We start from the raw sequence: 14,653 nt of genomic DNA, 5'->3' as shown, positions 1-14,653 counted from the left end.
CGGATGAACTTATCCTCAGCAGCAAAGGTCACTTCCTGGGGCGGTCCTCATGTGAGCCAGTTTTACCGTAGTGCTTAATGGTTTTTGCGACTGCACTTGGGTACACATTCAAAGTTTTAGCAATTTTTCGTCTGACTTATTTTCAGTTGTTAAAGTAATGATGGACTGTTGTTTCTCTTTACTTAGCTGATTGGTTCTTGCCATAATATGAATTGTAACAGTTGTCAAACAGGGATGTCAGCAGTGTACCAACCTGACTTCTGCACAACACAACTTGTCCTACAATGTAAAAAGTATTAAAAATAAAGAAAACCATTAAATCAGAAGGTGTGTCCAAAGTTTTAAATGGTAGTCTAAGTACTGACAATTATATTTGTGCATCATTATGGACAGAAAAAAAATCAAATACCTCTTAAAAGCACATGGCATATTTTATATTACGACAGACTTCAAGTGGCATGTTTTTTTTGTTTTTAATTGATTTACTTACATTACTGTAAATTAGAGCGTGGAAATCATATTAACATCTAAACCAACAGTACTACATCAATAAATAAATACGTAAATAAATGTGCAACATACAATAACATTATATTGTTAATTTGAAAACTCCAAATGCAGTTCCATAATGTCAAACAAACAAGAACAGTCACAGTAAAACTATTGTACTGATGTCAACGGTGCATTTTAAAGCTGATACAGTATGTGATATGTGCTTTCTCAGCTATAAGCTGGTATAATAGTGTGTATCCAACCATTACAAACACACAACAATGCCAATAAAAACTGTCAATAAATAGGTCCATCAGTTATTGCTAAATTTATATAATTCAATTTTTTTAACCTCAACAACCTCATAATGTTAAGCATACAGAACAAGGTAAACCTCCCAACTAATAATATAACAAGATTATCATCAGACTGTCTCCTTAAAGAACTGTTTATAATCATAGTAGAAAGAAACAAGTCTAGAAATAGCACCTAAATACCCCAGAGGATGAAATACATCTAAAAAAGTTTCACTGTGCTTTCATGTCTTGTTTCTGGTAAACACACGCTCCCCTCGTAGGTTGAGGTGCTGCAGTTGGTATTGTAGCACTTCAGTGTCTGATGACTCTTTGATACTTATTTTGTCCAGATTAAGGTAGTCAAGAGACTTGGACTGGGTACCTTTACTTTTAAGCAAACAGAGTGGTAGTGGAGCATGCAGAGCCCTCCCAGACTCGCCGTGGGCCAGAGATCTGAGGAAGGTGTCGCTCGAACTGGGCATACGCCTTCGTCTTCGTCCATTAGTAGCAGGAATGTCGTATGGTTGGTAGTACCGGCCTTTGGCTTTGAAAATACGTGAAGACCGGTGGATGCCCAGGTCCACAGACTTCGGGACTGTGCTCTTGATGGAGCTGGACACTGCATCTGATACACGGGCCTTCTCAGGATTACCTTCTGACCACTTGTGGGCCAGTTTGAGCAGCTCCTCACCAGTGGTGAAGCCCACCAAATAGTTTGAGTCCATGTGGAGAATCTGGTATCCTGCAACAGTACCTCTGATTGGTGAACATGGGGTGCTGGAACAGCGAGGTCTCTCTGCTTCTGGTTTCAATGTGGCTTTGATGTCAGTTGTAGGGAGAATGGAGACACGTGTCCTGGATACTCCACTTATATCCATTTCCATCGTTACAGATATCCTGACTGATCAAAAGGTTAAAAAAAGAAAGAAAAAAATATCAGCCATGAGAAATGAGAAACACACACACACAGGGTGGATATAGCTGGTGGTGGGAAGTTGGCTGGTCCCAGCACCAAGAAGGACTAAATTTACCCTCATTAGTATTTAGATTTTCCAAAAAACTGATGTCTTCACTTAAATTTAATCCATTACAAATATTTAAAAGTGGCCAATGATTTGTGCAAGCAGCCAAGTTGACTTGCTGTCTTGAATACAGTGGGTGAGCTGACAATTGACATTCAGTATGTGGCAGCTTGAAGTTGCTCTATAGCACCGGCCCTATTCAGATCAGTCAACATGGCATGCTTGGAGCGGACACCAGCTGGTGATTGCAGTAGGTGCTGACAATCAGCTAGCTCCCATGCTCCCTGTTTCTCATGAAAATGTGACAAAATGTCAACAACTGGAGGAAAAAGAGGAGAAGAAAAGAGATGAGAAGAAGAAACAGACAGATTTTGCATTTGATGTCAAATAAGACATTTTGTAAACTGTGGAGCAGTAAAAATGGACTAAATGTAGGCAAAAACAAAGAAATTGGAACAGAAATTAGGACTTAATCTAAATCAAAATTTCCTCTCAAAATTAACAGTGGGTATAACAAAGAAATAATTAACCAAACATTACTTTCCATACTTTTTGTGACAATTTTATTTTCCCAGTAATATATAAAAATAAATAGTTATTTTGTCGTATATTTAAAATACACTAATAATAGTGTGGTTGTATGTTAATAGCAACAGCTGCCTGTTGCTATTAACATACAACAGATCCTCTAATGATGTATCTGATCTTTTCTAGATGAATATGACACATAATCGTTCTAACATAATGGCGAAATGTTGGTGGCAAAGAGTCCTTCCATCTAGAAAGAGTAATGCTTCTGGTCAACAGAGAAGAGAAAGCTATCATGTTCACAGCTTTGGGCATAGGCAAATCAGTTTCCCATTTATTTTTAAGGTACTCTAAACTGGTGAGCTGATGTGTATTGAGGAAGGTATAGATTCTGTTCATAATCTGTTTGAAATCAATGGAGGCAAACCCTTTCTTTTACATACACAGAAATTTCCCTGCCGTGGGATCAATAAAGTCTTATCTTATCTTATGTTATCGTATGTTATCTCTCTTAAATCGTATAGGAACCTTATCCCAGGTTTTAGCTAGATGTCGATCTCGAAGGTTTGAGTGCCCCCCCCCCAAAAAAACCCCCAAAAACAAACAAACAAAAAAACTCTTTCCCTCTGATAAACAGTCTCCTTACATTCTCACATCACACAAAAGTTTAATTGGCTAAGTGTCATAATCCAACAAAGTTAGATCCACTTCGGGGAAAGTTTTACTAATGACAGCTAACAGAAACTAACACTGGCGAAAACAGCAACATCAAAAACACAGTATCGCCATTCTGATATGTGTCGACTGACTGGCACGTATTAGACTCCTTTCACAAAGTTTTACAGCCTCTTTCAGAGTAAATAGACAGGGACACCAGCTGCAGCAGAAGCTCAAAAAAGAGCATGAGTAGTACTATAATACTGTAGATGTGGAGGGTGAATAATACTGTAAGGTAAATCGGGATGGGAATTGATAAGAATTTCACTAGCTGGGCCCATGTCTTAATTTTAGGTTTGGTAGGTTTTTATTTTAGGTAGGTTTTAGGTTTTAGTAGGTAAAGGTGAATGCTTGGACATGAATTGAGCTGCGGTTTGGGGAAGGCCTCGAAGGGGACTGGCAACGGCTCCCGGGCCTGGCAGATCCCCAAGTACTAAATAGAAGTGAAGAAGTTAAAGACTTGAAAAGGGAAGGGAGGGAGGCTGGGGCACATAAACCAGAATGAACAGCTTGCAGAACTGGGGGAACCTATATAGATGAGAACCGGAAGGACGGGTTTGGAGGCGTGGTCCCGCTCCTGAAATTCCGATACATAATCTCCAATTAATGACTGCAATTCCACTATCGATATCACTTATTGATTGGAGTCCCTATTGATGCTCTTATACATTGTAATTAGGTTCTCCATGGCTCCACTTTGAGAGTTACCACCATTGTTAAGCAGCATATTAAACACAGTACACTTGTGCAAATTAATTACATGCAATGTGGTCAAATGTGTGTGTGTTGGCGGTGTTTCCCTTCTTTGTTGTGATCAGTGCTGGGGTCATTATTCAAAAAGTAATCAATACATATATTACACATAACACTTTTCTTAAAAGTCATGCAGTATGTTACATGTTATACTATAACAAGTATAAAATAAAATGGCCTATAAAATGACCTCCAGCAGGCCACTGGTGTGAATTAAGGCTGCAACGATTCATTTGATTCCAAACATAAATTCTTTGCGTTGATGCTTCATTTAAGGCATGGCTCTGTAGCGTGCCGTTGTCACCATGGGAACGTAAGAGTGAGCGTTTTACCCACATTTGCGACTAAAAACAGACCTGCAATACAAATGTATCTAAGAGCAGCGTGTGACTAAAACGTTTGGCAACATTAAGCCTACACAGCCCCCAGTTTTAAACAGAAACACTGATAACACAACAGCAGTAGTGATGATGACACTGGCAGAGTTTAACTTGAAGCTGGAGTCCATTAACAAACCACGAAGAGCAAAGAGGCAGAGCCATTACCAAGAGTGCAGGTAGCGTGAAAGAAAACATGTTTCTAACATCCAAAATAGCAGCCATCCTTTGGAGAAAGCTTTGTTTTAATTACAATTAAAGCATTTACTTTGAAAAAGCTAGCGGGAATTCATTAAACCACCTGATCAAAAACCGAACTTTCTAGCTGGTACAGAAGTTGTTGTAAGCCTCCAGATGTTGTATTACAATATGCAGATGAACTGTTAAGTTAGTCTGACGCCATGTTTAAGTTATACAACTTGCTGATGCCAGACATCTTATTTTACATAGAAGTGAACAAAAACTTTTTTTTACTTTACTTTACTTGAGAGTATTTATATATTTTTTTATTTTTTATATATTTTTGCACAGTGCCTGGCACTGTGAAACCAGACTGTCATTCACCATAGAATACAAGAATTGGTAAGGTGTCAGGTACAGTGTGTGCTGAGCGGCAGCCAAGGGCAAAGACCCTGACCAACTGTTCCCATGCTACCAAGGTTGGCTAATGGGAAGAAAGCTGAGATAGTGTGGGAGTTTGAGAAATACCTTGATATAGTCAGGTTCACCACAACACACAGCCAGGGCTCTACCAGTCCTTGGAGAGGGGATGGACTATATCTATCTCTATCTCTCTCTTTCTCTCCATATTATATATATTCATATCTATATATATATATATCTATACATATATATGTGTGTAATGTACTCAGCTCTGAGGGACACATTATCCTGTCAGCTACTAAAGGCAAAGTTAGCCATCAGATCAGATGCATGGCATGACTTTGCGGCAATCTCTACTAATGTATACATGAAACATAAACATAGCTCTATGTAAAACATTAAGCAGCATGAACAAAGAGACACTAAATCAGGTTAAAGCTAACCTGCAAGACCACCGTGATACATGGCAAAAATAGTGTACATTAAAATTATTATTATTATTATCATTATTATTATTATTATTATTATTGTAAGGGATCAGTTATTAGTGACTTGAAATTAGGGACAAGCTTGTACTGCTAGATCAGCTATTGCACTAACTAACTTCTCATAATACTTACATAGCATATAAGCTATCTCATGATAAAGAGCCGAAACTCATCTTACACACTCACCAGATTAATCAGGTAATGGCACTTACCAGTCCTTTTGGGGTCTAGCAGCCCAGCTATATTAATATTTCTTCCACTTGAAACAGCAGCCCTAGTTGTAACTTGAAATTATTTAATGCTTAATTTAAGCCACTGAAAAAAATGATGCAAGTCTGTTTTGTTCCATCCTAAGCTAAGCTTGCAAAAATGCAGTAAACTGTTCAGTATAAAACGTCAGTAATTACTGAAGAATAACAGATGACCACTCAGAAAAGAAAAAACATACTGCTAACTTGCACAGGAAACAGCAATCTTATAGTTCAGTGAAAAGGGGCCTTAAAGGGAGGAAAGCCAATACCGGTAGCAATACTGTAAAAACACCAGAAAATCAGTCATTAATTTGTGTGAATAAAGGGTGCTGGCTATTTTTTTCATTCCATGAAACAATTATAAACCAAGATATTTTATGTTTTCAGAGATTAATTTTAAAGAGAAATCGAACTATTTAAACACAGAGGACCCGCACCCATAAAAATAGGACTAATAGCCGCAGCGCCTGTAAGCGCCATGGCGAGGCTAGTCGTGCCATACGAAGGGAGCCTGGAAAAGCAGCAGCAACGAAACGCATTGTTATTATACCAGTGCTATTGGTTTCACACCAATACATGTGCACCTCAAGCGTGATATAATTGATAACCTTAATATTAATGTCGTATTTTCGAAGGAAGTGAGATAGCGCAGGTGGAAGAAATGGCTGTTATACCAAACCACAGGCCTGATTCATTCTGTTCCTTGCTGAATCAGATGGCTCACCGCGCTGGTGAGAGCAAAAACCTCTTACATACAAAACGTTAGTACACTCAACACACATTATCTACATTTCTGTCGAACCGTAGTTTAAACGCGACGTATCGTAGCGTTTTAAACACTGGCTCAGCACCGCACTTGAAACACACCGATGCTGACCACTGGACTGTCGTTATATGGCCTGGAGAAGCTAGTTCATCATCAGTAATGTTCACCGGAGATTTTCTGGCTTCATAGCCGACAGCAGAAGGAAAAATAAAACTAATAATGGTAATAATAATAATAATAACAATAATAACAATAAAGAAAGAAAGAAAGAAAGATAACACGAACCCTCGAAATCTCCGCACTCCGTTAACTCACGCCCGTGCTCGTCAACAGCAACAGGAACACTTCCTGTCGTCTTCTTCTTCTTCTTTTTTCCAGGAAGACGAAAGCATAGGATGACGAGGCTGGAATTTACACACCTGTGTAATTACGAGCAAAATGAAATTCAGTGAAATGTAATTACATCAATTATTCCCAACGAAACATTTTCATGAACAAATTCAAAAATACAAGCTTAAAAAAGGAAACATTTTGATAGTAAATTGAACTACAAAAGTCACTTCTTTTTATTGCCGGAAAATAAAGAAGAGTGTACACTCCTGTCTCTTTATTTCCTTTTTTTTTTTTTTTTAGGAACTAGATGCAGCAATTTATTGACGCATATTCAAACATACATAGAAATGCAGCAGCACATAAGGCAAAGGCAGAGTTTGTGCCATTCTGACAAGCTTGAAAGTAAAGACTTGGCACAGCCCCCTTATTATTCTTTAACACAGCCTTAACTTTCTTTGGTAGCTTTCTTGTAATTTCTTTAAGTAGGCTTCAGGAGTAGCTGTAGGCATCTTGAAGGACATTAAAAAGCTGCTGGTCAGCTGCTGTAGATAGTGTTTTGTTTTGTTTTTGTTTTTTTTAGGTTTACCACTTCTTTATCTTTTACTTGTCCAGTTTCCTCAAAATATTTAACTACACTGCAAACATCAGTGAGTAATAGAGCTTTGTGTATCACTTTGTTTGTGCAAAAATATTGTTTTATGCTGGTCAAACTGTGTTATCTTTTGCATTTTCTCTGCATTCAGTTAATGAAATGGAAACAAGTTATGTGTTTTTGTGATATCCTGCTAGTAACAAAAAATAAAGACATTTTTAAAAAATTTGTTCTGTTATCTGTCAGATACAGACGGACAAAATGGTGGTAGACAAGAAGAAGAAGATGGCCGTAGTCATAGATGTAGCAATTCCAAATGACAAAAACATCAGGAAGAACCAAATACCAAGGGCTCAGAGAAGAGCTCGGGAGGCAGAGTTATGGCTCCCCATACCCACTATTAGACACTTACATGGAGAAATCTTATGAACATAAGCACGCCCACACACACACGTGTGCACACAGGTGTATACGCAAGTGTTCAGACAGGTGTACAAACAGGTACTCACAGGTACACACATACTATCTTGGTTGGCTGCTGCCTCTAAACATATAATGTATTATTAGTACTGTATGCTGCTCAGTAACACTCAATATTTATTACTTACTATTACTGATGCTTATGGTTGTTGCTGTGGTTTCCCTACTATGTTGTCTGCTTTTTGCTTGTTTTTTCTCTCTCAGCAGGCGATCAAGCAGATTTTCAGTGTCTTTTCTCTCTCATTTCCTCTTCCCCTCTATTTTTCTTCCCATCTCCTTATGTTAAATGTCTTCCCAGCCTCTCTTTCTTCCTCTTTCCTGTCCCTCGGTGCCGTCCATTCTGATTGTAATAACTCAAGATGGAAAAAAATAAAAATGAAATAATAATAATAAAGGTCGAACAAAAGGCCAGACAGGACATCCCCCCCCAAAAAAATCGCCACCTGTGAACGGACTATTCTTCAAGCATGGGTCCTCTACCAGAGGCCTGGGAGCTTAAGAGTCTTGCGCAGTATCTTTGCTGTTCCTAGGACTGCACGCTTCTGGTCAAAGATCTCGGATGTTGTTTCTGGGATCTGCTGGAGCCACTCGCCTAGCTTGGGAGTCACTGCACCTAGTGCTCCGATTACTACTGGGAACACTGTTACCTTCACCCTCCACATCTTCTCGAGCTCTTCTCTGAGTCCTTGGTACTTCTCTAGCTTCTTGCAGGGGCCTATCCTTCCAAATTGACTCCTCTTCCTCCTCTTTCTTGGGTTTCTGCTGCCTGAGGTATTCACTGAGCACATGGTTGGTTGGGGCCATCTTCCTGATGTATTTGTGGATGTTTGTTGTCTCATCCTGGACTGTGGTGCTGACACTCACCAGTCCCTGGCCTCCTTCCTTCCGCTTAGCATACAGCCTCAGGGTGCTGGACTTGGGGTGAAATCCTCCATGCCTGGTCAGGAGCTTCCTTGTTTTGATGTCAGTGGCTTCTATCTCCTTCGTTGGCCAGCTTATTATCCCAGGAGGGTACCCCTGCTGTTAAACCAGCTTTGTTCACTTTGCACTTTGGCTTTCAGGTGACTGATTTTGCTGTATTTCAGTTCGTTCGACATTTTTTCACTTGATATTCAGCAGTTATTACATTTCAGCTCAAAACATTTAACTATCAGCATTCACACTGCAGTTTCTTCAGGAAATGCATTCTCTAGTTTAAAATATGCATTTGCACTGCGGAAGCCTCCAACCTGAGCAGGATACACAAAATCCCATCCAATCCAGTCGCTGATGAAAACGGATGTGCTCACAGTCTGTGCTTTAATAAAAGTCTGAAGACTGCTTATTAAAGCACATTAATAATTATTACTGTGTGTCTTATAAATTGTAAATGGTAAATTTTAAAAAATGAGTGTTTTCATTTTAAGTTTTTAATATATTACTCCTTTATTCTGAAATTAGGTTCATAGTATCTTGACTGCTTTCATTTTTACTGCAGATTTATGTAGGAAAATGTGATTGGTGAAGGGAATTACAGCAAGGCACTGATGGGTCCCAGTACGTTTGTCAGTATTATTATAATGGGGGACTGGATTTTAGTTTCACCTACTGATAAGCAGACAATGCTGTGCTTGTTAAATTCAAACCAGTTCATCAAGCAAAAAGTCACTGTTGCTGCTGTTGTTGCCCTTGGGAGGAAATAAACTGCCGAGGAAATGAATAAGTCAAAATAAACAAATAAATACCTTATGCAGATCCATCATTGTTAAGCTGGAACGGTGACTGCACAGCTGAGGTCGAGGTTCAGTCTTTATGGCTCCAGCAGCCAGCTTGCTTTGTTGTGACTGGAGTACCAAACAGACTGTTGGAATACTGTGTATGCAAATTTGCATGGTCATAGGTGTGATCAGTTGCATGGTTACTTAAAGCAGTATTATTTAACAATATTAATTCAGAAGCTTTTTTTTTTTATTTTTGTCTTAAATTTACTGTACTTACAGTTGATTCTGTTTTTTTATGATTTTAATCAATAAAAAAATAAAGTCATTGGATATATGAAATTCAGTGTATCATAAATAAATAAATAAACAAAGTAAGTTTAACTTTTCAGTTTTTATTTCACTTTTCCTGTGTAAAGTTTGAATCTAGACAGATTTTTAACCATTTAGTAATCTCTGATTGGATTAACAGGTTACCTGGAGTAACAGTTTGTGTTTCCCCAAAAGTTTGAGTGAAGAGCAAAATAAACATGTATACATAAAAGAAGTGGGGGGTTGACCTGTTGGGTACCTCAGTTCAACTTCTCATTAAAAAGCCTGATTGGAAACACCTGCCCGTAGGAAGGACCTATAAAGACAGCAGCATGTCCTAAACACGTAACTCAGATGTACACTGGTGTTTGGTTGGAGTAGCTGGTGTGTGTGGACCTGTGGAAGTGTGAGTGCTTTGCATGCACAGTCCAGCTGGAGGGTTTGTGAGGACAGTGAGTGCAGCTACTGGAGTCATGGTTGCTCGGTTGTTAATTGCAAGGTACAATGTTTAAATGTATTTTCATGATATGCACTTCCTGTGCTTGAATGTGAACCTTTGGTCTGGTTTTATCTTGACTGTATTTGTGCTGCTTGACAGGTTTTTACTGCTTTATGTTTTGAGTGATGTGAACTATTCCTCGGCTTTTCCAAGAGGTGAGCATGTTGAAACCTGCTCTAATGATTTTATGAAATGACAACTTTCTGTCTTACCTGAGGAGTCCAGTGAAGTCATGCCTGCACCCAGAATCTGCAGCATCTCTTTAGATAATATTTGAAAGAGGTTTTATAATAGTATTTACACTGGAACAAATTATGTAGTATATAATTTGTGGTGGTGGGTGGTTGTTGTTGTTGTTGTTTCTCTCCCCACTTCAGATGATAAAGCTGTTGGTCATTAAATGGGTCTACCAATGTACCTTATCGAGACTGGGTTAGGGTCTGTATGCCTCATGTTCAAATTGGCAAGTTTAATTCGGTTAAAGCAGGGTATTTAAATGAATCGCAGCACATTGAGTGGTAAATCTACTGATTTGTTAATTGCACTACCACTCTGTGCTCTATAGTATTGCTAATGTGACAGCTGCACACTTGGAGCTCCTGTAATGCTGAGATTGCACTGCTTTAACATCACAGCTGGGTTTCATTTGTTGGGGGGGGGGAGACTCTTCAGCAGCAGTGTCCAACTCCAGGCCTCAAGGGCTGGTGTCCTGCAGGTTTTGGATATCACCCTGGGTCAACACACCTGAATCAAATGATTAGTTAATTACCAGGCCTCTGGAGAACTTCGAAACATGTTGAGGAGGTAATTTAGCCATTTAAATCAGCTGTGTTGGATCAAGGATGCATCTAAAACCTGCAGGACACTGGCCTTTGAGGCCTGGAGTTGGACACCCCTGCTCTACAGGTTACCTGTATGATGCATTAGGTGAACTTGCAGAAGTTTAGATACCAAAATCTCAACTTATGTAATCAGTTATCATAAGCTTGGCTGTTTCACTGGCATTTTATCTTTTTTACTCTAGTAATCACTTTAAAAAGGTGGAGTTCTTCCCTGTTAAATTTGGAAAAGGAAAATTCAAACTGGGTAACTGTAGATGGTATAAAAATATATAAATTTATGCTTTCTGTGAGTGGATCAAGCAAACTTGCCTCCTTCTGTTAAAAGGGTATAAGAATACAAATGTCTTTGACACTGGCTTAATAAACTCAACACTGAAGTTCTATCTAAACAACTGACAAACTGAACATATAGATGTGTTTGAAGCTTTACCAGCTTTATAATCTGTATTCATACCATGTTCTCTCTCAGCCACAAGTTCTGTGCAGCCTAGAGCATGGCAGGGTGGAAGAGGGGAACAAGATGTGTATGGAAATCCTCGTCCTTTCCAGTACATGAGGGCTCTGAGGCCGACGGATCCAATGATCTACCCTAACGTGCGTGATCAGGTTCAAGTCGAATCCCCAACATCATATCTTCCACGCTCTAATATTCCTACCCACAGACCCATGGAAACATCTCTGCTCCAGCCACGAGCACACAGAAACCATCTTGTGGCCAAGCCCAGGAGCTTTAACATAAGCCTGAGGATTCCTTTTGCTCACACTCGTGATGGTGCTTATCGTCCTCGGTACGGACCAAGCGGCCTTATTATTGACAACAGTTTTAATAATCCCCGCAGAGACCATGCCCATGATCCTTCAAACCTGGGCTACCAGTTCAGCTTATACGTTCCCTTTTCACGTGGTTCTCCACGCCCCCCAGGTGGCCAGGAACATCACGGTGGACGTCGACACAGGCCTGAGAAAGACGATTTGGGTCGTCAAACAGAGCACTTGCCAGTTCATACAAGGCCGTACCCTGACCAGCATCGTGAGGATCACGAGCATCGTGATGAAGGCCGCCTGCAGGAGTTTGCATTTCCAAAGCCAGATGGACCAGAACACCCATCAAGGCTGCGTCATCCTCAAAGATATGTCGACCCTTACAGTGGCTACTACAACTCCCAGATGAATCCTACGTGGAATGACTACTGGTGGCATTACCGTGGACCTCACTGGGGTCATGTAAAGCATCAGTCTTCTGACCCTTGGCCAAATTTCCATCGGTCAGCTTCAGACTGGCATGGATGGAAGAGATGACCCAAACTCACAGGGCAGAGGTGGGTCATTAGTTTTTGGCTATTACAACATGACATTTCACGTTGGTTTAAAATCTGTTCCTCACAAATGTCTCCTCCCTTACAGCTCTGCAGTGCAAGAAGGATGATTTCCTGTATTTAAAATAAAGTGAAAGCTCTTCTGTAGTTTCTTTTGTCAGGTTGTCTGAAAGAATAGCTGAACATTTGGGTTGAGGTTAATTTTCAAGAGCTAATGACCACTCATGTCTGAGTCTTGTCCTCATAAGCAAGAAGCAACAAGTCTATGCCCAAATGTTAGAAAGCCGTTGAATCTGATTTTGACTAAATATTTTGGTGATGTGCATTTTGAGCTAAGTCCAGTCGTCAGTTTCACTTGAGCTGTATCTGCACCATTAAAAGTATCCCAGACTTTAAACTGAATCAATGTCCCGTCCTTCAATAGTTGCTTGTATATTAACATTTTGGAACTTCAGTTGAGTGCTTTCCATGAGATTGCTTTTAATATTGCTATAATCTCTTGTTGTACAAGATTATATCTGCTATAAAACGAACAGAAATTAATAATGAACTTAGGAAAAACTGATGATGGAAACGGTTTCTCCAACTTCATCCACTACTGTTCACTTCTTTCGCAGGTTTTGGACTGTAGCTCTATTAATCTATCAAGTTATTTAGCTTGACTGCTTTGTCTTTATTTTTCTCTGCTTTGAGCACTGGATCACCACTTAAAAAAACAAACAAACAAACAAACAAACAAAAAAAACAAAACAGAAGTTTCCAAACTAAGAGTTTCAATTGAAAGTGTCAAAAGCCTCAACAGATCAGCAAAGGTGATAAAAGTACAGACATCCTATACTTAAGAGTACAGATACTGGTGTTAAATACTCAAGTAAAAGTTAATATACTGATTCAACTCCTTTACCCAAGTAAAGGTAATAAAAATAGGCTCTGAAAAGTACCAAAAGTAAAAGCTCTGATGTAATGTATTAATCATATTTCTAAATGAGGATTTCAAATTACTTAAAATTTTAATTCTAATAAATGCATTCAGCTTATTAATCCACATTTCAGTTTTACACAATGCAGATGTGGATACTGTATTCTCTTTGGATTTTTTTTTTTCTCTCCCCTGGTTTTTAGTTTACCTTCTATAGCCACCACTTGCTTCCCTGACAGAAATGTGGTTCAACCTGTTCAAACCTGCCTAGTTTTTTGTGTGGTTTTTTTTTTTTTTAATATTTAGCATTTTTTCGAATGGAATTTGAATACTTTCCTACAGGTTTCCTGTATACCTCTTGTATGTCACTTGTTCAGACACTGTTTTGTTGCTTTCCTGCTGAGTATGGAGTTTGCCCACAGGAACATAAAAGTTCACAACACCTGCGTTCTTGCACTTTACACATGCAGTCAATAGAATAGGGAGTTTGTGTTGGTGAAATGTCTCACAGTTGCAAAGAAGGAAGCAGTTTTAGACCCTTTCAGCCTCCACTTCGACTGCCAGGTCAAACCATTTTCTATGCTGGTCACACTTTTATCTTTTGGACTGTGTTAATCTGATTTAATTTGGTTTTGTTTCTTGCCTCCCATGTGTCCATGTTGTTTGTATGTTGGCCTCTCCAGCTGCTGCAGCAGTGGGTGGGCACATCTACGGCCCCCGACAGAGCAGTTGGGCGAGCACCTCCACATCGCTTTGGTCTGACCCCACTTTTTGTCTGCTTCCTTCTTAGCTGGAATATGGTCAGAGGATGAGGAGGCAGAATAAAGGGACAGAAATATCTTCTAAAGGTTTTGATAAGTCTGGTGTGGCTGAGAAAAGTGCAGCCTCATGTCTTTAGTAAATCTAAAGACTCTATAGCACCCCCAAGAGGCTGAAATGTTTATTACAATGAATGAGCACTTTTAAACATGCAATTATTCAAGCTGTTACACAGTATTACTGTTTATGACCAAAATGAGGTTGCATGGAAGAAACTGTCTTCTATGGTGTCACCAATGAATGCATCTGTGTGATATTTTCAGACTGCTTAAAAGTCGAACAAATTACTGTACATTAGTGTTTTCCATTTTATGCTTTTCAGTAAAACACATTTATGGAATCTTTTCCCTCTACGATTCAAATTAAAGATACTAGTCAGCTAATCATCTGAATATTGTACTGTACACACTTGAATCCTTGAATTTAAGCACTGAGGCTAAAGCATAAAAAAAGGTATACTTAAGATGCATTCAAGTTCAACTGTACAGTTCTAGTTTTTGTCCAACTAAATGTCCCAAGAGCAGGAAAAATCAAGGCTAAATAATTAAATC

At 39.2% G+C, this 14,653-nt stretch overlaps 2 protein-coding genes across 4 annotated transcripts; one reads left to right on the top strand and one right to left on the bottom strand.

Moving 5' to 3' along the window:
- Nucleotides 1-454: 454 nt before the first annotated feature.
- Nucleotides 455-9,538, bottom strand: macir (macrophage immunometabolism regulator). Of its 2 annotated transcripts, none has more exons than XM_025908915.1 (3): nucleotides 9,423-9,538; nucleotides 6,579-6,712; nucleotides 455-1,685 (listed from the first exon to the last, which is right to left on the bottom strand). In XM_025908915.1, the coding sequence occupies exon 3, from the start codon at nucleotides 1,670-1,672 to the stop codon at nucleotides 1,031-1,033; it is 642 nt and encodes a 213-aa protein (XP_025764700.1). In that variant the 5' UTR covers nucleotides 1,673-1,685; nucleotides 6,579-6,712; nucleotides 9,423-9,538; the 3' UTR covers nucleotides 455-1,030. The 2 variants fall into 2 exon arrangements, with proteins under 2 accessions (XP_025764700.1, XP_025764699.1); XM_025908914.1 differs by having other exon boundaries at nucleotides 455-1,689; nucleotides 9,423-9,437.
- Nucleotides 9,539-10,043: 505 nt separating this feature from the next.
- Nucleotides 10,044-14,356, top strand: LOC102079837 (uncharacterized). 2 transcript variants are annotated; one of them, XM_025908913.1, is made up of 4 exons: nucleotides 10,044-10,206; nucleotides 10,306-10,361; nucleotides 11,518-12,367; nucleotides 13,967-14,356. In XM_025908913.1, the coding sequence occupies exons 1-3, from the start codon at nucleotides 10,127-10,129 to the stop codon at nucleotides 12,345-12,347; spliced, it is 966 nt and encodes a 321-aa protein (XP_025764698.1). In that variant the 5' UTR covers nucleotides 10,044-10,126; the 3' UTR covers nucleotides 12,348-12,367; nucleotides 13,967-14,356. The 2 variants fall into 2 exon arrangements, with proteins under 2 accessions (XP_025764698.1, XP_005449470.1); XM_005449413.4 differs by lacking the exon at nucleotides 13,967-14,356 and adding an exon at nucleotides 12,453-12,766.
- The last annotated feature ends 297 nt before the right edge of the window (nucleotides 14,357-14,653 follow it).

Source organism: Oreochromis niloticus, linkage group LG7 (genome assembly GCF_001858045.2).
Source record: "Oreochromis niloticus isolate F11D_XX linkage group LG7, O_niloticus_UMD_NMBU, whole genome shotgun sequence".
Classification (NCBI taxonomy): domain Eukaryota; kingdom Metazoa; phylum Chordata; class Actinopteri; order Cichliformes; family Cichlidae; genus Oreochromis; species Oreochromis niloticus.
Note: the sequence above shows the minus strand (reverse complement) of the source record. Positions and strands in the feature narration are given on the sequence as shown.

What these genes read in the sequence shown, in the direction of transcription:
- macir (XM_025908915.1), bottom strand. Translation starts at nt 1,672, where the DNA reads ATGGAAATGGATATAAGTGGAGTATCCAGGACACGTGTCTCCATTCTC.
- LOC102079837 (XM_025908913.1), top strand. Translation starts at nt 10,127, where the DNA reads ATGCACAGTCCAGCTGGAGGGTTTGTGAGGACAGTGAGTGCAGCTACT. An exon ending in GCTCGGTTGTTAATTGCAAG is followed by an intron (nt 10,207 to 10,305) that starts GTACAATGTTTA and finishes GCTGCTTGACAG; the next exon opens with GTTTTTACTGCTTTATGTTT. An exon ending in TTCCTCGGCTTTTCCAAGAG is followed by an intron (nt 10,362 to 11,517) that starts GTGAGCATGTTG and finishes GTTCTCTCTCAG; the next exon opens with CCACAAGTTCTGTGCAGCCT.